We start from the raw sequence: 21,521 nt of genomic DNA on the forward strand, positions 1-21,521 counted from the left end.
CCTCCCCGAATATTTCTCCTCTTTGAAGAGGCTTAGGATTCTAATATTTGGGAAGCCGCTGCTGATCTTGGCCTGTTTCCTCCTGTTGTGTGTGTTCTTGTCCTGCAAGCAGATAGGAGGATTGATCATCATCCTAATGGATGCATGAGCAGTTCAGGAGCATGCAGGCCTATGCCAGCTCCTGAGACTTCCTCAGTAGGTGATTAACAGCTATGATGTCCTGCGAGTGATGGAACATTGAGCATGAAATGCATATTCAGTGCATATGTCCCATCTGATGCTGAATCCTGCAACCCAAACTCCTGACATCCCTGTGCACTCGCACAGTACCTGATAACCTTATGAGTGTCACTTTGAAGTGAGTAGATAATGCCACTTATCCTGGGGAACACAGCAGGATTGTTCTTCCCTTTTCGGCACTGCTGCCCAGTTCTTTGTGGGCCCACAGGCATTAACCTTTGCTGCAACCTCCACCCAGGCCATCTTGGTCAGGTGGGAGGACCTCCTGCTGCCATCTCTAGGAAACAGGACCTCCCGTCTTTCCTAGATGGCATGGAGGAGAACCTACAGGGAGGCATTGCTGGACCATGTTGTCTTCTCTGCGACATTCTGACATATGCAGAATCTGGAGCTGCTGGCTTGCAGTGAGTGAATGGCTATCTGGGTCCCCTTTAAATATGGCACCAAGACCTTCGACCCCATGAGGTATGGCTAGGGACGGCAACTTCCTGTCCATCCCCACTGCAAGATTTGCCATGCTCCCCACTCACTGATATGTAATGAGTTGAACAATGCAAGATCGCACCGGTCCAGCCGTCCCACCCCCAAGCAGAAGTTGGTCTCATTTCCACTCCCACCATCCAATTTATACTTAAGAACAGAAGATTCCGCTCAATATGTGCAAGCCTTGCACCTTTTTTGAATTATCCGGGAGCTTGGGGAGCCAATAGTTTCGTGTTGCTTTCTCCATGGCAACATCTCAATCAATCAGAGTCAACTTTCCAAATAATCAGCACCTTTCCTCCTGTAGTATAAATTGTTGTGATTGTTTGAAATTTGGAATTCTTACGTTTGCCCTGATTAATGCAAGACTAAAAGCTTTGGGAAACATGCCTTTCTTTTTAGCAATGTTTTAACATTTGGTACAGGTTGATACTTTAGGTAAATTGTTGACAAACAACTGAATACTTTGGATTTGCACAATGCTGACAACTCTAGATATGTGTATTACAAAAATGACTACACTTTAAAAGCTCTTCCTTGGCTTTAAAATACTTTAGGACGTCCTGAGGTCATGAAAGGCAGTATATGAATGCATGCCTTCCTTTCTTATTATCAAAATTTATCCAATGATCAGTCTCACTTTACTTTGAATATCTGTGGGGGGGGTATTTTTTATCTGAACTTTATGTTGCAATCCACGAACTTAAATTGGGAAGTACGAAGTTCATACCATTATGAAATCAGCCAACTCCTTCTATTTCTTGTGTGTCTGTATATCAGTTTCTGTCAACCAGTATAAATAATTCCTTTTAATAATAATCTTTGCCTCCTGAACTGCTTACTGTTGTGCTGTTTAGGATTGTGGGAATTAGTAACAGCAACATTTTTCTTGGTTTTGCAGGGCTCATACCTGTTTCAACCGGCTAGATCTCCCCCCATACCCATCCTTTTCTATGTTGTATGAGAAGATGTTGACTGCTGTGGAAGAGACAAGCACTTTTGGATTGGAGTAACAAGTTGTGCTGAAATGTAAGCACATTTCTTCTACTGGATCTTTTCTCATGGACTTTCTGGAAGTGAGGCGTGTGATGGCAGCAACAGACTGACTTTGCTGAATTCCTTGTGGGATTTGAATTAACGAAGGATTGGCCTTCATAGACTTACAGGACCTACTGATGAGTTAGAAAGCATGCAGGAGATGAAGCAAGATTACTGGATGCAGACAATCATTGTACACATTCTGCTGAATGATTGTGTGTCTGATATGAGAAATGAAGAAACCAAAAACCTTGCACAGTGGTCAGCTCATACACAATAGTTGGCTACTTGTGTCAACTACAAAAATACTAAATATGCTTTTGTAAAGAAAAACAGTTGAGAAACGACCAAGGCTTGCACAGATAGGTCAATACTACTTCGGAATGACTGTGAAAATACTATGACAATGGACGATTCCTTTTTTCATGGAGTTTATTTCAAACCTGAAGAGTGAGGTTTATGTCTTTTTAAAAACTCAGTGGTATACCTGTATCATCTAAAGCTCCAAGCTGAAAACAAATGTATGTGTTAATGAAATAATGGTCTTTATATACCTGTTATTGCATGGTATACAATCACGAAATATGGAAATGTCTAGAATTACATTGTCATTATGGCACAGTAAAAATGTCAACAGTTGTGAAATTCACTTTTATTTAATCTTTGTAATAGATTCTATACAAGTCCTGTATAATCTTTAAACTATCCAAGCCTTGTTGGAGGGAGATGTCTGGCAGTTCACTCTTTGTGCTTGTTCTAAATTTGTTTAGGTTATTTGCTCCAGGACATCCAAAGGATTGATGCCTTTTTTTATTTTATACAAATCAAGTTTTCAGTAATGGGAAAAAAATATTTTTTAAAAATTGCACTGAATGTACCAAAGTAAAAAGGGGAAAAACTGCACCGTTCACATAAAGTCGGTACGATGGTATAATCATATGCAGAATTAAAGGAACCATTTCTCAGAACCCTTCTTACAATATTATGTCTTGAGTAATAGGACTGCATAAAAAATATGTCTTAGCATGTTCTTAAAAAAAAAATTACTTCCCTCTTGAACAAGGTAGAATAAATTTACAGTAGATCAGAAATATCTGCTCTATGCAAACTTAAATCTTGTTAACAGCATTTTTCTTGATAAGAAAATTGGGTTCAATTTACTATAAGACAGAGTATTTTCACAGTACTTGAGTGAGGGTAGTCGAAAACTTTTTTAACGAAGGAAATGTAATTTTATATATTGAATGGTACGCGAATAACAGTGATTAAGACATTTACATGAAAATACATTGATTTTGGAGCTATAAGTGAAAATTCACTGATGTAAAAATACTCTGTTTTCTAGTATTTACTGTCCATGTAAAATTTCAGTTCTTTTACTGCTAACAATTGAAAAGAGAACATACACAATTAACGTGCGTGACTTGAGATCAACAGTGCTCAAATAAATTTTAAAATGAACTGAACGCACATTCTCTGATTAATCTGCTACAGCTCAAAACCTACACATTAAGCATTGCAATCATCTGAAGAAAAATGGATTCTAGTCTACAAGATTAAAAACTCGCTTTTACAGTTATATTGTTTTAACCACTGTGTGATTGCTAACTTGCCTAGGTCCACATTCTAGCTCTTCTGGGTACAAAGCTTGAACTCCTATATCTCTGTTACCCAACGACACCTTAGCACATTATGCAATGGACCATGTGGACAATAGTAATCAAACCAGTTCAATTTTTTGATTTGGATATTGTATCATCTTTTAAGTATTTCTTGTCAATAAACAGAACTTTTAGTAACATTTTTTTTAATTCACTGATGCACGAGGTGTCCATTGACTTATTTGTTATATTGGATATGGTCGGTGCTGTTGTGTTCATACATATGCCTGAATAATGTAAGACATTGCATGGATGTTATACTTCTTTACATGGGAAGAGAACATTTAGCTCTGGTCATGACATAAACACTGACATTTCTGGTACTCTTACCCTATTTTATATGGTGTTTAAAAAAGTTCAATTTCATTTGACACTTAATTTCATATTATAAATGAAACAAATATAACACACGTGGCTAATAGGACACAAACCATTAAAATGTGCCATAGCCGTGTTTACAAGTTAGTGTTCTGCTTCATTTCACAGTTTGAATCCATCTATTGGGATTATGCAGAATTTTGTACACAATTGCTATGAATTATGCTGAAAATACTTAAGATTGTTATGTTTTTGTCAACTATGATTTAATGGAAACAAAATGTTTTTAATGTACCAAAATATGAATTACTTTGTTTTATTTTCATAATAATGTATATATTTTATTTAAAACCATGCTGCATCATTTAAAATCATAAATTGGAAATAAACATTCATAGAAACAGCACTGAATATGAAAGAAATATTTTGTTTATTGCAAAACAGAATTTTTACATTAAATTTCAACTTCTGACTAGCACTTTGTTCAGGCTGCATACTGGGTTACTAATTTGAGTAACATTTCGAAGCTTTTCGTTCCACACTCATAAGGACACTTGACAAGAATAACAATATAAGGGAAAAACAATGTTGTTTTCCCCCTACATTGGTATTCACGCGAAGTGTCCTGATGAGTGCACTTTGACATGTCTCTTTTTTCAGCAATCCTCAAGTTCTGTAAAACCAAACAACAATTTGGATTATTCGTTGGTAAGTTTGTCTGATTGGACAAAATTTATAGAATTTGATGTTATTTGCCTGTTCTAATTATTTATTGTAGTAAAATTAAAAGCATATAATTCAGTGTATTAATTCATCCACTCCACGTACTGTGTTCTTAAGATTCGCTTAGAAGCAATCAACAATGTCTCCAGAGAAACTACAACTAACATGCTAATTTGTGAAGGAAGACCTTCATAATTTTATTGTGCCCAAACACCAGTGAGTTATTTGACTAATCCCAGCTGCCATTCTAAAAATAGATCCTAAACTCTCCTTCCTTCTCCCCCACTCATTGAACAAAATTTTACCAAGTGTATATTGATCAAAACCCTGACTGTTTTTGGAATGCTTTTATTCCTTTTTTACTCCAGATATTTTTGGCTTCTGTTTTCCAACTACCTTTATTCATGAAGCTATGTCCTCGGAACTTTGCTTATCTTGATATCTAAGATGCTTATCTTGAGATAACAGAGAGAACCTCTCAACAGATTACTCCAGGAACTGATAGCTGTGGATCAGCCACCAACTTTGCAATTTTTTAAAAATTCATTCATGGGATGTGGGCATCACTGGCTAGGCCAGAATTTATTGCTCATCCCTAATTGCCCATGAGAAGGTAGTGGTGAGCTGCCTTCTTGAACCGCTGCAGTCCATGTGGTGTAGGTACACCCACAATGCTGTTAGGGTGGGAGTTCCAGGATTTTGACCCAGCGACAGTGAAGGAATGGTGATATATTTCCAAGTCAGGGTGGTGTGTGGCCTGGAGGGGAACTTCTAGGTGGTGGTGTTCCCATATGTCTGCTGCTCTTCTCCTTCTAGATGGTAGTGGTCGTGGGCTTGGAAGGTGCTGTCTAAGGAGGCTTGCTGAGTTCCTGCAGTGCATTTTGTAGATGGTACACACTGCTGCTACTGTGCACCAGTGGTGGAAGGAGTGAATGTATCTGGATGGGGTGCCTCAAACTTCTTGAGTGTTGTTGGAGCTGCACTCATCCAGGCAAATGGAGAGTATTCCATCACACACCTGACTTGTCCCTTGTAGATGGTAGTCAGACTTTGGGGAGTCAGGAGGTGAGTTACTTGTCATAGGATCCCTAGTGTCTGACCTGCTCTTGTAGCCACAATATTTACATGGTTAGTCCAGTTCAGTTTCTGGTCAATGGTAACCCCCAGGATGTTGATAGCGGGAGATTCAACGATGGTTAGATTCTCTCTTGTTGAAGATGGTCATTGCCTGGCATTTTTATAGCACGAATGTTACTGATGCTCAGTTTGGGTTCCGCCAGGGCCACTCAGCTCCTGACCTCGTTACAGCCTTGGTTCAAGCATTGGCAGAAGAGCCGAACTCCAGAAGTGAAGTGAGAGTGATCGGTCTTGGCATCAAGGATCCCTAGCAAAATTGGAGTCAATGGGAATCGTGGAAAACTCTCCGCTGGTTGGAGTCATTCCTAGCAAAGGTCAATCATCTCAGCTCCAGGACATCACTGCAGGAGCTCCTCAGGGTAGTATCCTAGGCCCAACCATCTTCAGCCGCTTCATCAATTACCCTCCGTCCATCATAAGGTTAGAAGTGAGGATGCTTGCTAATGATTGCACAATGTTCAGCAGCATTCTCAACTCCTCAGATACTGAAGCAGTCCATGTCCAAATGCAGCAAGACCTGGACAATATCCAGGCTTTGGCTGACAAGTGGCAAGTAACATGCGTGCCACACAAGTGTCAGGCAATGACCATCTCCAACGAGAGAGGATCCAACCATCGCCCCTTGATGTTCAATGGCATTACCATCACTGAATCCCCCACTATCAACATCCTGGGGGGTTACCATTGACCTGAAACTGAACTCGATTATCCATATAAATACTGCGGCCACAAGAGCAGGTCAGAGACTCAGAATCGTGCAAAGAGTAACTCACCTCCTGACTCCCCAAAGCCTGTTCACCATCTACAAGGCACAAGTCAGAAATGTGATAGAATACTCCCCACTTGCCTGGATGAGTGCAGCTCCTACAACACTCAAAAGGCTGGACACCGTCCCGGACAAAGCAGTCCACTTGATTGGCACCACATCCACAAACATTCACTCCCTCCACTACTGATGCACAGTAGCAGCAGTGTGTGCCATCTACAAGATGCACTGCAGCAATTCACCAAGGCTCCTTAGACAGCATCTTCCAAACTCATGACCACTACCACCTAGAAGGACAAGGGCAGCAGATAGATGGGAACACCACCACTTGGAATTTCCCCTCCAAGTCACTCACCATTCTGACTTGGAACTATTTAGCCATTCCTTCACTGTCACTGGGTCAAAATCCTGGAACTCCTTTCTTACCATCACTGTGGGTGTACCTACACCATCTGGACTGCAGCAGTTCACGATGGCAGATCATCACCACTTTCTCAAGGGCAACTAGGGATGGGCTATAAATGCTGGCCCAGCCAGCGAAGCCCACATCCCATGAACAAATAAAAAAAATATTGTCAGGGCCCATAGCCTTTGCAGAATCCATTGCCTTCAGCCATTTTTTGATATCACTTGGAGTGACTTGAATTGGCTGAAGACTGGCATCTGTGATGCTGGGGACCACCAGAGAAGGCCGAGATGGATCATCCACTCCACACTTTCGGCTGAAGATTATTGCAAATGCTTCAACCTTGTCTTTTGCACTAATGTGCTGGGCTTCCCCATCATTGAGGATTGGGATATTTGTGGCGCCTCCTCCTCCAGTGAGTTGTTTAATTGTCTGCCACCATTCACGACTGGATGTGGCAGGACTGCAGAACTTAGATCTGATCTGTTGTTGCGGAATTGCTTAGCTCTGTCTGTCACTTGCTGCTTATGCTGTGTTGTAGCTTCACCAGGTTGACACCTCATTTTTAGGCATGCCTAGTGCTGCTCCTGGAATGGCCTTCTGCACTTGTCATTGAACCAGGGTTGATCCCCTGGCTAGGTGGTAATGGTAGAGTGGGGGATATGCCAGGCCATGAGGTTACAGATTGTGTTCAAATACAATTCTGCTGCTGCTGATGGCCCACTGCACCTCATGATTCCCCAGTCTTTGAGTTGCTAGATCCATTTGAAGTCCATCCCATTTAGCACAGTGGTAGCCCCACACATTACAATGGAGGGTATCCTCAATGTGAAGACAGGTCTTCGTCTCCACAAGATCTGTGCGGTGGTCACTCCTACTGATACTGTCATGGACAGATGCATCTGGGGCAGGCAGGTTGGTGAGGATGAGGTCAAGTATGTATTTCCCTCTTGTTGGTTCCTTCATCACCTGTGCAGACCAGCCTAGCTGCTAGGTCCTTTAGAATTCAGCCAACTTGGTCAGTAGTGGTGCTACTGAGCCACTCTTGGTGATGGATATTGAAGTCCCCAACCAGAGTACATTCCCTTTCCACCCTCAGTGCTTCATCCAAGTGGTGTTCAACATGGAAAGGCCTGGGGGGGTGGTGCGGCACCTGGTAATCAGCAGGATGTTTCCATGCCCATATTTGACCTAGTACCATGAGGCTTCATGGGGTCCAGATCAATGTTGAGGGCTCCCAGGGCAACTCCCTCCCAACTGTAAACTACTGTGCTGCCACCTCTGCTGGGTCTGTCCTGCAGGTGAGACAGGGCATAACCAGAGATGGTGATGGTGGTGTCTGGGACATTATCTGTAAGGTATGATTGTGAGTATGACTATGTCAGGTTGTTGCTTGACTAGCCTGTGAGACAGCTGTCCCAATTTTGGCACAAGACCCCAGGTGTCAGTGATGAGGACTTTGCAGGGTCGATAAGGCTGAGTCGATTCCGGTGCCTAGGTTGATGCTGGGTCTTCCATCCGGTTTCATTCCTTTTAGGCCGCTTAGTGCTTGGATACAGCTGAGTGGCTTGCTGGGCCATTTCAGAGGCCATTTAAACATTGCTGTGGATCTGGAGTCACATGTAGGCCAGACCAGGTAAGAACAGCAGGTTTCCTTCCCTAAAGGACATTCATGAACCAAATGGGTTTTTGCGACAATCATTAGACTCTTAATTCCAGATTTTTACTGAATTCAAGTTTCACCGCCTGCCATAGTGGGATTCAAACCTGAGTCCCCAGAGCATTACTCTCTGGATTGCTAGTCCAGTGACAATACCACAATGCCATCACCATCCCTGGAATTGACTCTAACGGAAAGGAAAATTAAATGGTTTGTATAACCTACACCCAAAGTGAAAATTATACCTTGGGTGTTTTAGGTCTTCATTGCCAAACAACTTTCTTTAATAACAATAATAGAACTAAATAGCAACAGTAACAGCACTTATTTTTACATGAATTAAAGTTTAACCAGGTTGTCATTGTAGTGGAAAATAACAAATGAATCACAATTTCTATGCTAAGCTATATCCATTTATCTATCTATACCTTGTTAGAAACTATTGATTCTGCATAAACCCTGGGCTTGATCTTTAATTTGGGTTGGGAATCCAACACCCAGTTCATTTCCAGATCCTGATCCCGTGCTGCATCTCTGTCACTTAGGTGATGCAGTTGTTAAATGTAAATGCCCTAAGTGGGCCAATAGTGGGCTTGGTGCCCAATTAGTGGTCCTGAACATTACCAGGAGGGGAGAGTTTCCTGCAGAGTGACAAAAGTAGACAGCAACCATAATGGGGCCTGCTGTTGTCTGCAAAAGAGAGTAGGTAGTTCCTTGGATGGCCAGCAGCCTCATCATGCACAAAAGCAGCCAAACAGCCAAATGAAAGGAAATGCAAAAATTCAGTGCAAGATACTCCAGGTCCCAAAATTTTTCTACATTTAAAAAAAAACTTCAACTTCTGCCCAGATTCAACTTGACAACAGTACACTAACGTGCACCTGGGCTGTTGTGGTTCAGCAATTGTCAAAGTGAAAATCGCACTTCTCGTCCTCCCCAGCCTGTTAACAAGCTCCCCAAAGAGCTTAACAGTCCTTTAATTGGAGACGAGTGGGTTCCTGAAATCCGTCACCACACCCCACCATGCCCTTACTTTTGAAGTTCCAGCACATAGCAAGGATATCGGGACACTGACACGACATCTGGGGGCGCTATTTTTAAAGTGCAGCCAAGCCTGTTCTTGCCCCCCATGGGCATCTGAAAATCCCAGTCTGTGTTTTTCACATTTATAATGGGTTCTGCATGTGTAAACATACAATTCTGCACGTTCTGGCCACTTTATTCCCACAAATTGCTCAATGTTCTCTGAAAATATTTCCACATTGCTCTGTAATTAAACATGGCTTTACTTGGTTGATCAACAAAAATCGGTAGCTCTAATAATGTATAAGACATGAGAAAAAGCAACATACCCTCTGACTCATCTTGAGCAATGCCTCGTGAGAACTACTAATGATAAATAATATAGTACAGAAGGGGATCATTTGGCCCATTGTACCGGTGCTGGCTGTCATGGACAGAATGTATTTGCTCTCTTATTGCCCATATCAGTATGTTTAGTGTGGAAAGAAGTGTGTCGTTTCTTATCCTTGGAATGTGTATGAATTTAAAGTAAAGAAGGTTAATTCTTCTTACATAATTGGGGCAATCATGGTGTCACGGCTGAGAAGGGATGAAGAAAAACTCTAAAAGCAATTTGTTTTTCTTCCATATTCTCTTGGCTAAATTCTATTTTTTAAATAAAGAACAAATGGCTGGACTGATAAGATGGCTGCAGCTGAGCACATGATTGTAGTTCTAGAAGTTTCTGAGCAGTTTAAAAATGGACACAGGCTAATTCATCAAACTCCTGGAATGCAACACTGCATTGTATAAACATTCCAGCCAAACCAACACAAAGGATTAGTAGACTAAATGTCTGCACTAGCTAGTTATGGACAAAGGCAAAGCTTTTGGGGCTCCTCATCTCCAACATTATGCTAATGGTTCTACAGTTACCTACTCAAAACACAATGGATTTTAACAAGGGGGGCTTGCTAGCTGAATAGCTCGACCTGAAACCACCCTGTCATATGAGCGAGACTTGAGCTGTTTGAATTGCTTTAATTATCCAGCTTTCAGATTCCATCTTCAGTTGTTGTTTAACCTCAGAAGAGATAACAGGACTCCAGGCTCTAGCAGCCTCCTTCTGAACTCCATCTCTCTCAAAGCCTGGTCTCCAGAACGAATCATGCATTTCACCTACAAATTGAACTAATTCCCAGAATATAAGAATACTTTGCTACATCTTCACCTGCCTCAGCCTTCAACTGAGCTCCCAGGAAAAAGGCTAGGAGTTCTGCCAGACAAAGACAACTGAAAGAACCTTCCTTAGAAGTGACTTACTGGACTCTGGACTCACTGAAGCAATAATTCTTATTTTTTGGTGGTTTTTTGCCCTATACCTATTTCTTTCCCTTAACATTCTGTTATTGCATGAATGCAAAAAGGTTGGGGGGTTCATTGCGAACCCCCTTCCTACATTTTGTGTGTATGTGAAATAAACTAATCCTCTGATTTTACCCTATCTCGTGCCTGCTGCGGGGTTATTAATAGAGGACTGGATCACTCCAAAACTGAAGGATTGGGGAAAATACACGACCACTTATAAAGGGGGAAATCAAAAATCAAAAAGCACCCTTTCTGTTTATGGACGGGTGGTGAAGGGAGAAATCAGGGCTGTTGTAAATTAAGCCCCCTCTCCCCACCATGTATGTAACAGTAGTGTAGTGGGAATATCAATAGATTAGTCATCTTGAGGCCCAGGTTTATGCTTTAGGGACGTGCATTCAAATCCCACCATGACAGGTGGTGGAACTTAAATTCAGTTAACCATCATTGATTTTCATAAAAACTCATATGATTCGCTAATGTCCTTTAGGGAAAGAAATTGACATCCTTACCTGGTCTGGCCTACGTGTAACTCCAGATCCACAGCAATATGGTTGACTCTTAACTGCCCTGTGAAATGGCCTAGTAAGCCACTCAGTTATGGTGATTAGGGTGGGCAACAAATGCTGGCTTTGCCAGTGACGCCCGCATCCCATGAGAGAATATTTTAAAAAACACTTGCCCCAAATTAAGGCAATGTCATACACCCAGGGTGGAATTGTCCCAGATTTGCACAAAGTGCAATAGTGGGTGGGAAAATAGCCATTTTACCCGCTGGCTGCAATTGCGGGTTTTTCGTGCCGCCTCAGAAATTATGCAGCCACAGAAAACATGCTATCTCACTGGCGGGGGGGGGCTCTGAATTGCCCGCCATGCCGTTACCTCGCTGCTTCCTCATGCAGTGTGCCATATTTAAACTGCGCTGCGCACCCACTTCTCAATACTTGTACCCCAGGACTGCTCCGGTGAAGACATGGCCCCAAAAGCCAAGAAGGGTGCAGCCCCCTGATTAAGTGACGCACCCCTGGGATGCCTTCTGAATGCGGTGGAGGTGTACCACAATGTCCTCTACCCCCAATCTGGCCACAGGAAGTCCATCAGTCTCACTACTCCACTTTGGGAGGCGGTGGCAGAGGTGGCCAATGCCAATACTGCACACAAGAGGTCAGCCATGCATTGCAGAAAATGGATGAATGATCTCATCCAAGTTGCCAGGGGAAGGCAACCATCTTATCACTCTAAATTCAAACACTCACAAGGCCATCACATATTCACTAGCATTTCACTCACTGCCAACTCAAGGGACCTCACCACTCACTCTCTCACACAAACCCTCACATCACCATTGGCCTCATCTCCTCTGGAGACTGCCTCCTCAGCCCTCACCATCTTGAGGCCACTTGCACAGATCAACATGTGCTCCCACACACACCCTGGGATACCCCCACTTCCCTCACCCTGCAGTCTCTTCCCTTGCCTGAGGCCACTTCTCCCCCTTCCCCAAGCAAGTCCTAACCCTGCAGCCACCAACCACCCCCGCCTCACGGCTGGTCCGGTAGGTAGAAACCTGTCCATGAGCCCCCTAAAAGTGATGTGGTGCTGCCTGCGAAGCCTGGCACTGATGACTGCGAGTGTTGCCCGAAGCAAGGTAGGCAAACAAATCTCAAAGTCCTGAGCAAAGTGCAGCTCACCAGGTGCACGTCGCTTATACACAGTTGTGGAACGCATCGGCATGCAATCATGCCGACATGCACCGATGGGGGGGATGATTCCGGCAAGCAGGACTTATGATGAGATGCTAAAGTATTGAAATTAGGTTCCCGAAGTCCAGCAGTGGGAAATGCAGCCCGCCATTGAATGGTGGATTGGACGGTCACAAACTGGTTTCACGACGTTGAGCAATTTATTGTTAATTAGTAGGCCAGATCTAAGATTGGAGCACTGGGCTACGTCAAGTCACGCATATCATTCAAACCTTTTCCAACCACTGGGGTTCAGATGTTAAGTCTCAGGAATGCCATCTTGGTTACCTCGATGTGCCTGGTCGTGCCTCAGAAACAAGGTTGCATCAGTGACAAGGCTAGTGGGGCTGAAGCCACTATAGATTGCTACTGGTTCAAGATTGTGAGCTTTGCTATGTTCACCCATTATTCATTAATCTATTATATCTTTCATTTCAGAAAGAAGAATAAAACAATTGTGGATCCAGGGCTCAATGTTGCCTTTTTGAGGGTTCTAATACAATGGAGGAGGAGAAGAAGGGACAGGCAACTCCAAGTGCAGCTTCAGAGGGAGGCTCTGCCTAAGGTCCAGGGCGCAGGGGAGCCACAGCAAGAACGTGAGGATCAGGAGGATAGACCCAAACTATGGAGGTGACTTGCTAGACCAAGAGTATACCAAAGAAGACTCTCCTATTTGCAGATGAATGAGAGACAATGCAGCACACATCTGCGCTTGTCCCAAGCTCTGGTAGATCGCATCTGTCATATTCTTCGTGAGGAACTAACAGCCCGTGGGATTAGAGGCTATCCTCTGCCAGTGGCCTTGAAGGTTACCGCCACACTCAATTTTGTCGCCTGCGGTTCATTCCAGGGATCCACAGGGGACCTGTGCAGCATTGCACAGTCCACTGCACATAGATACATAAAGGGGATCTGTTATGACCAATGCTGTTGGTATAGCTGAGCTATTTTAAAATCCCAGAGGGAAACTTTAAACAACTGTCGTAACCTATAACTTTAAGTGTTATGTTTGAGATGTGATTTTAAATTCAGTAATCAGACCACCAGTTCTCAAGGTTTTACATTAAACTAAATTAAACATTTTATTAATTTACACAGGTTAAAATATATATACATATGGCTCATGGCTACAAATTACTACTATCATAACTTTTAACAAATGCCCAAACTAATCTCCATTAAGGCAACAGCAACTCAGACTTAGCCAGACACCAGCAAAGCATTTTCACCTTACGAATTCAAAATGAGGTTCTTTTCACTTTGGTTCCTGTGGAGGCAGTTGGAGGCTTACAACTGCTGTTGATCGCACATTGCCTCTGCCCTACACACACAACACTGCTGAAGTTATACCTAACACCGCTCATTGAATGTAAATGTAAATTCTCATTGTATCACCAACCTCTGAACTAAACCTCTCATACAATAAAACCCCTTTCATAGTACCAATTTTACTAGTAATATAAACATATTGCTCGGTATCTGCTAGATAGGTGTCAGTTTTCACCCCACTTCTTGAATGCTGTATTCAAAAAATGCAAATACACTCTATCTCTCTTACATATCAAAACTAGTGCACATCAAAGCACACAGACTAGCTGGCTTTAATCCAATTGAGACACACCCACAGACTAAACCTCTATTTTAAAAGAAAAATAATTTCCAATAATATTATATACATTAATAGCTTCATGACAGGGTCACAGATGCCCTCTACAGCAAGGCACATCACTATGTGGGCTTTACACTCAATGAAGATATTCAGGCTACGAGGTTCAACGGGTTTGCAGCTATTTCAGGCTTCCCAAGAATGCAGGGTGCAATTGACTGCACCCACATGGCTTTAAGGGCTCCATGGCAGCAGCCCCTAATGTTCATCAGCTGTAAAGACTTTCATTCCATCAACATTCAACTGGTGTATGATTATTGGAAGCACACAATGCTTCTATTTGTGCACAGTACCCTGGGAGTTGCCAAGTCTCATACATCCTGAGTAACTCCCAGCTGCCTCCAATATTCAAAGCGTCTACAGGGATGGCTATTGGGGATAAGGGGTACTGAAATGCTGGCTCATGACACCTGTGCTCAGCCTCAGAATGCTTCGGAGAGGTACAGAGCTCCATATGGTCCCTAATCGAGCAGACAATTGGCATTCTAAAGATGCACTTCCGATGTTGGGACTGCTCAGGTGGGGCACTGCAGCACACTCCAGATAGGCTATACTGCATCATTGCTGTGTGTTGCGCCCTTCACAACTTGGCGTTGCAAAGGGGTGATCCCTTGCCAGAGGGAAAAATGGAGGAGGGTGAGAGATCCTCAGAGGATGAAGTGCAGGAGGGTCAGGAACCTGAAGAGGGTGATGAGGGTCAACTTCCTTGGGACAATGCCATCGAGGGAGCATGACGTGGAAGATGTGCCCGTACCACTTTAATTGCTACCAGATTCCAGGAGGAGTAGATTGAAGGTGAGGAGAGATGGCCACATTTCGCTTGTCCATCACTACCATTCCAGTGCATTGAAAGGGATGTCCAACCAATCACATCGAGAACAAGTTCAGCACTCAGATTTGCACCTTCCACCCTCATGATTCACGAAGCCATGATTTCTAAGAAGATCAATGGTGCACCCTGCATGCGCTTGCTTTGGGAAGTAAAAGTCGACACAACAGTGAGAAGGCTGCGGCAACTTACTTGATGCAGTCGTCGCCACATTAATGAGAAACTAAAGCGGCCAGTGAGATGAGGACATGGTTGGGATATCATCCTCCTGACCAGGTCTTGTCCTTTGGCACTACCACTGAGGAGACATAACTGCTGGTAATCCCTCAAGGCTGCTGAGCTTCCCTCACACAATGGTGTGTTGTGAGGAAAAAGGGTTACAAGCACGTTAAGCGCACACTTTCAATAAAGGTTTTAGCATGTCTTTATGACATCGCACAAGGGTGCAGAAACTAAGATAAAAGCAAAATACTGTGGATGCTGGAAATCTGAAACAAAAAAAATAGCTGGAAAAACTCAGCAGGTCTGACAGCATCTGCCTTAAAATTGGATCCTTTGGTTACCACCTCCTCTACCATCGGAAACAGTTTCTTCTTATTTACTCTATCAATATGATGATTTTGAACATCTTTATTAAATTCTCCTCCTAACCTCCTCGCTCTAAGGAGAAATGTAAAGTTATCCACTTTGGTAGGAAAAATAGAAAAGCGGATTTTTTTTTCAACAGTGAGGATCCTTGGTGTCCTTGTACACAAATCTCCCTCTTTATGTAGCATTCTCATTGTTCAAGGGTTGCTAATCATGGCTCATGTCATGACATCACCATGGGTCAAGCAAGGAGACAAACACCAAGAAATACCTCGACTTGTATGGGGATCAAACCTGCACTGCTGGCATTATTCTGCACCAAATTCTAGGCAACTGAGCTAACCAACTACAAAAATCAGAGAAAGTTAATACACAGGTACAGAAAGCAATTAGGAAAGCAAATGGTATTTTCACCTGTATTGCAAAGGTATTAGAGCATAAGAGGAAAGAAGCTTGATTACAATTATATAGGGTCTTGGTAAGATCACATACGGAGTACTGTGTACAGTTTTTAAGGAAGGGTATACTTGTTTTACAGGAGTGCAATGAAGGTTCACTAGATTCATTCCTGGGTTGAGAGGATTGTCCTGTGAGGAAAGATTGAGTTGACTAGGCTTACATTCCCTGAACGGTAGAGCAGGTTCAAATGGCCAAATGGCTTATTCCTGCTCCTATTGCTTATGTTCTTATTTGGAACATGCAGATAAATTCTCCAGCCATTGAATCTACCAACACAACAATATAGCTAGCTTCTGAATTGACTGGTGTATAAATTCACTTGGTGATATTTTGTGGGCAGAAAGGAATTACACCTAAACTTTGGTCACAGAATAATGTCTTACATTATATATACAAGTATAGAGAAAAATATTTTTTAAAAGTTGCCATTTTGGGGCTGCTGTCCCCACACCATTTGATGCATGGGCACTAAATGAGTGTATTTCTTTGCTGAGATTTGACAATTTTTTTCTCTCACTCTCCACTGATTTCATTTGAAATGTTATTTTTATTCTAAAACAAATGGTTGTTTTATAGTACAGAACTTGAGTATTATTGAAAAAAGACATTTATTGTCGAAGCTTTTCATCTTGCACTCATCAGGCCAATTTGCAACAAAATACCAACGTTAGGGGAAACAACATATTTATACTCTATGACAAGAGAGCGCTGAGTGGTTGGCAAGTGGTAGAGGTGATTGGTAGAGGTGTTTCCATGGAAAATGCACCTGTTGATGGTGACTGCCAGTTAACTGCCAAGCATTGTTTGAAATTTAAACCAGGCTGCTTGACTCTGATTAGTCAAGACATTGCCCTGGGGAATGTACCAGCGAATGGCTATCACTTATTTTGTTTAGCTGAAATAGACGCAATGTGTGTGCATGTTCTTTCTGTCAGCAAAGAACAGGGCCCTGTATATTAATATACGTAGTTTCTAGTGCACACAAATGCACCACATTGCAAGCCGGACTGACAATCTTAAATTGGCTGTCAGTGTAATTATTAGCGCACAGGATTATTTAGTAAATGTTGCCCAATCATGGAAACACATCTAATGTTAGACACTGTGTTTTGAGTTTTGCAAGCATGGGCTGGTTGGGTACGGTCCATACCTTGCCCGTGGTGAACAACAGAAGGGACATGCTGTTTGATATGATCCGCCAGTCTTTGGGATGTACGGCCTACATATCTAACATCACCCTGGGACTGAAATTCATATGCCACATTACTCATTTGTGTGATAGGCAGAACGTCTTTCTGGCTTGACGGCAGCATCCTGTTAGTGGTGAATACCACTCATGTAGCTACTGCACAGTAGCAGTGTGAAACAGCTAACTTCACCTGTGGCTCAAATTTTTGAGATACCTTGCCCTTCCAGGATAATCTGAGGTAGAGCTGAAAGTGATGGCCTTGGGCCTATTCATGAGTTTATGCATGAAATGATCTGATCTGTGTACCCATTATCCCACAGGATGTCTTTGATGCACCCTATTTCAGCATCAAGTTTGCATGGTGAGCAAATGGCTCAGGCCCTATTTACAAGGCTTGGCAGTTAACTGTCAGTCATCATTCTCCATGGCAATGCCTCTACCAATCAAAGTCCACTTGCCAACCAATTACCACTCTCTTCTCTTTCCCCTGACACTGGTATTTCCTTGCAAATTGTCCTGATGAGTGCAAGACAAAAAGCATAGACAAAAAGTGTCTCTTTTAAAACAAATACTTAATTTGTTTAAGACCATTGTAGGATCTTATCCTAAAATGCACTGCCTGAGAGTGTGGCGGAGACAGATTCAATCGTGGCTTTCAAAAAGAAATTGAACAATTACCCGCAGAAATCATTTGCGGAAATACGGGGAAAAGGCAGGGAGTGGGACCAGCTGCATTGTTCCCACAGAGAGCCAGCACGGACATGATGAGTCAAATGACCACTTTCTGCACTGTAACCATTCTTTAATTCTATAATTGCATAAATACTTCACTTCAGTCTTGAGCCATGATGCTAATATGAATTTTTAGTTCAATGGAAATCACCCTCTGTTATTGCTTCAGTCCTATACAACATAGCAGTAAGTATGGGTTTCATTTCTATTTAGCTGTTGCCAGTAAATCTGAAGAATCAGTTCTCATCTTAGTTGAATAACTGGTGAAAACAAAAATACCAACATTTTGACTAAAACCTCAAGTTTGGTAAAGGGACAAGTTACTCATAATGAAGAAATTTTGGGTGCAAATATTCAACTCGTATTTTACCCCTTGGAAAAAATTATTCTTCACTGATTTATTATCGTATTTCATGAAGTGTTTTGCTCATAAGTAGTTATCATAAGTTACATCTACATACCATCATGCTGGGCAGAATTAGAATAACAATGTATTGTGCTACACAGTGGTGGGATGCAGAGCTTTTTTTTGCTATATGAAGAGAGAAATGGTGAACAGAGGATGGTCACTTTCTCCACAGGGTCAGAGAAAAAGATTGGATGCTCATCAGTCAGTTTCACTCTGCTATGCCACACAGCAACTGACAATTTGGTCTGGGAAATGGTTGCCTTTCTAGCCAATCAATCAGAAAAAAAGAAAGACATTTATATAGCACTTTTCACAGATACAATTGCAGACCCAAGAGAAATGGGGAACAGAAAGTAAGTTAAATATAAATTTGAGAACTTATGACTTTTGCTTTCCTTTTTTGGTTTATTTTTGCTATAACCCAGAAATATAAAATACAGATGCAAAGCTATTTCAATAAATTGAATGCTTGCTGAACAATGTTCAGTTCCATTCACAACTCCTCAGATAATGAAGCAGCCAGTACCCAAATGCAGCAAAAAAACATTCAGGGATGATAAGTGGCAAGTAACATTCCTGGCGCACAAGTCCTGGATAATGACTGTCTCCAACAATAGAAAATTTAACCATCTCCCCTCGACATTCAATGGCATTAGCATTGCTGAAACCCCTACCATCAACATCCTGCTGGTCACCACTGATCAGAAACTTATCTGGATCAGTTACATAAATACTGTGGCTATTACAGCAGGTCAAAGGCTGGGAATTCATTTGTGAGTAACTCACCTACTGACTCCACCATCTATAAGGCACAAGTCATGAGTGAGATGAAGTACTCTCCACTTGCCTGGATGAGTGCAGTTCCAACGCACGAAGCTCAACACCATCTAGGGCAAAGCAATCTGCTTGTTTGGCATCCCATCCACCAACTTAAAGATTCACTCCCTCCACTACCAAGACACAGTGGCAGCAGTGTGCACTGTATACAAGATAGTGCATTTTGCAGTGCGCAGCAACTCACCAAAACTCCTTAAACAGCACTTTCCAAACTCATTACCTCTACCACCTCAAAGGAGCAGCCGAAGCAGTGTGTACCATCTAATCCCATCATGAGACCTTTGGCTTTAACTCTGGACTCTTTACTATTATCTCCCATCTATTTCCTGATTCCCATAAAGTCAGAAGTGGGGATGTTTGCTGATGATTGCACAATGTTCAGCACCATTCACGACTCCTCAGATACTGAAGCAGTCCATGTCCAAATGCAGACATTATCCAGGCTTGGCCTGGTAAGTGGTAAGCAACATTTGCACCACAGAAGTGCCAGGCAATGACCATCTCTAACAAGAGAGAATCTAACCAGCACCCTTGACATTCAATAGCATTACCATCGTTGAATCCCCCACGATCAACATCCTGAGGGTTACCATTGACCAGAAACTGAAATGAACTAGCCACATAAATAATGTGGCTACAAGAACAGGTCAGAGGCTAGGAATCCTGCAGCGAGTAACTCACCTCCTGACTCCCCAAAGCCTGTTCACTATCTACAAGGCACAAGTCAGGAGTGTGATGGAATCCTCTCCACTTGCCTGGATGAGTGCCGCTCCATTAACACTAAAGAAGCTTGACACCATCCAGGACAAAGCAGCTCGCTTTATTGGCACCCCTTCCACAAACATTCGCTCCCTCCACCACGATGAACAGTGGCAACAATGTGTACCATATACAAGATGCACTAAAGAAACTCACCAAGGCTCCTTAGGAAGCACCTTCCAAACCCACAACCTCTACCATCTAGAAGGACAAGGGCAGCACTCAACATCCTGACTTGGAAATATATTGCTTTGCTGTCGCTCGGTCAAAATCCTGGAACTCACTCCCTAACAGCACTGTGGGCAGCTCAAGAAGGCAGCTCACCACCGCCTTCTCAAGGGCAATTAGGGATGGGCAATAAATGCTAGCCAGCGAAACTGACATCCCGTAAAAATGAATTTATCCAACATGGGATCAACACTATATTTCCACTTTTGCTCTTCTTATTTACTTTCTTTCTCGTTACCCCTCCTAACACCCCCCCTCTTTCATTGTAATGCCTCTTTTCAATTCCGTCCTCTCAGGTACTCCTCCCTCCCAATTTTCTACCCCAACCTTTCAATACTTCTGGACCTTCTGTTCTTATGCTGCTGTCCCAGGTTTGATTAACTCTTAAATAAGCCTACACCTTGCCTCTGTGCCTTTATTGGCAATGTCTGAATGTGTCATTGAAGCACTTAGCATTGGCTCATTAGAAGTAGCAATCCCAATTGCCCCTTCCTATTCTCTCATCAACCTACTACTCTCCCCCCCTACACCTCAGTGCGGCTCCTGGGGGCTAATTCTGCCAATCTTCTTCCCGTCCAACTTACCCATCCCACTGCTGACCTTATAGGCTCTGCCAGTGAATCAGCTCTCACCGTCCCTCTACACATCTCCCTGCAAAACAGTCCTTTCACTTGTGAATAAGGTCCTTGCCATTCATGAACTTGTTGAGATTAATTGCATCAACATCATAGCCTTAACAGAAACCTGGCTGAGGGCTGATGTTGATACCTTTCCCTAAATGAAGTCTCCCTGCTTGGCTATACCTTCCATCACTGGTCCCATCAAGAGGTGTCGCAGTGACCATGTGGCGTTTATCACAAGATTACAACATGGCCTGACACCTTGCTTCTCTGGGACTTTCTCCTCCTTTGAGCATCTCACCTTGTTCCATCTCTCTTACCTCTCATTCAAATCATCGTTCTCTACTACCTGCCCAAGTACAATAAAAATATTCTCATCGAGATATCTACACTGCTTTTCTCCCTCAACCTCTGCACCAAACAACAGCTCATCCTCAGTATTTCCACCCTTCATCTCAACTCATCATGCTCCCTCTCTTCTGAGTTTACTGCTCTCTTACCCTCCCTAAAGCTTGCCCTCCATGTAAACACCCCAACCCATATTAATGGCTAATGCCTTGACCTTGCCATCTCCCATCATACCAATCAAAGCAAAGGCCATCCTTGTATCACTCTCCACTCACATATCCCTTCCACGGCCCAATGCTACCTTCTTCAGTAT

General features: G+C 42.7%; 1 protein-coding gene across 4 annotated transcripts in view; it reads left to right on the forward strand.

Moving 5' to 3' along the window:
- Positions 1 to 4,143, forward strand: part of hecw2b (HECT, C2 and WW domain containing E3 ubiquitin protein ligase 2b) — a 413,575-nt gene extending 409,432 nt beyond the window's left edge. For all 4 annotated transcript variants that reach the window (XR_013577941.1, XM_078551841.1, XM_078551842.1 and 1 more), the window contains one exon: positions 1,625 to 4,143. Coding sequence is in view for 3 of the 4 variants with exons in the window: in XM_078551841.1 (XP_078407967.1) it covers positions 1,625 to 1,736 (112 nt within the window). In the remaining variant the exon portion in view is untranslated. The remainder of the gene's footprint in view (positions 1 to 1,624) is intronic.
- Positions 4,144 to 21,521: the final 17,378 nt, after the last annotated feature.

This window comes from Cetorhinus maximus, chromosome 11 (genome assembly GCF_964194155.1).
Source record: "Cetorhinus maximus chromosome 11, sCetMax3.hap1.1, whole genome shotgun sequence".
Lineage (NCBI taxonomy): Eukaryota > Metazoa > Chordata > Chondrichthyes > Lamniformes > Cetorhinidae > Cetorhinus > Cetorhinus maximus.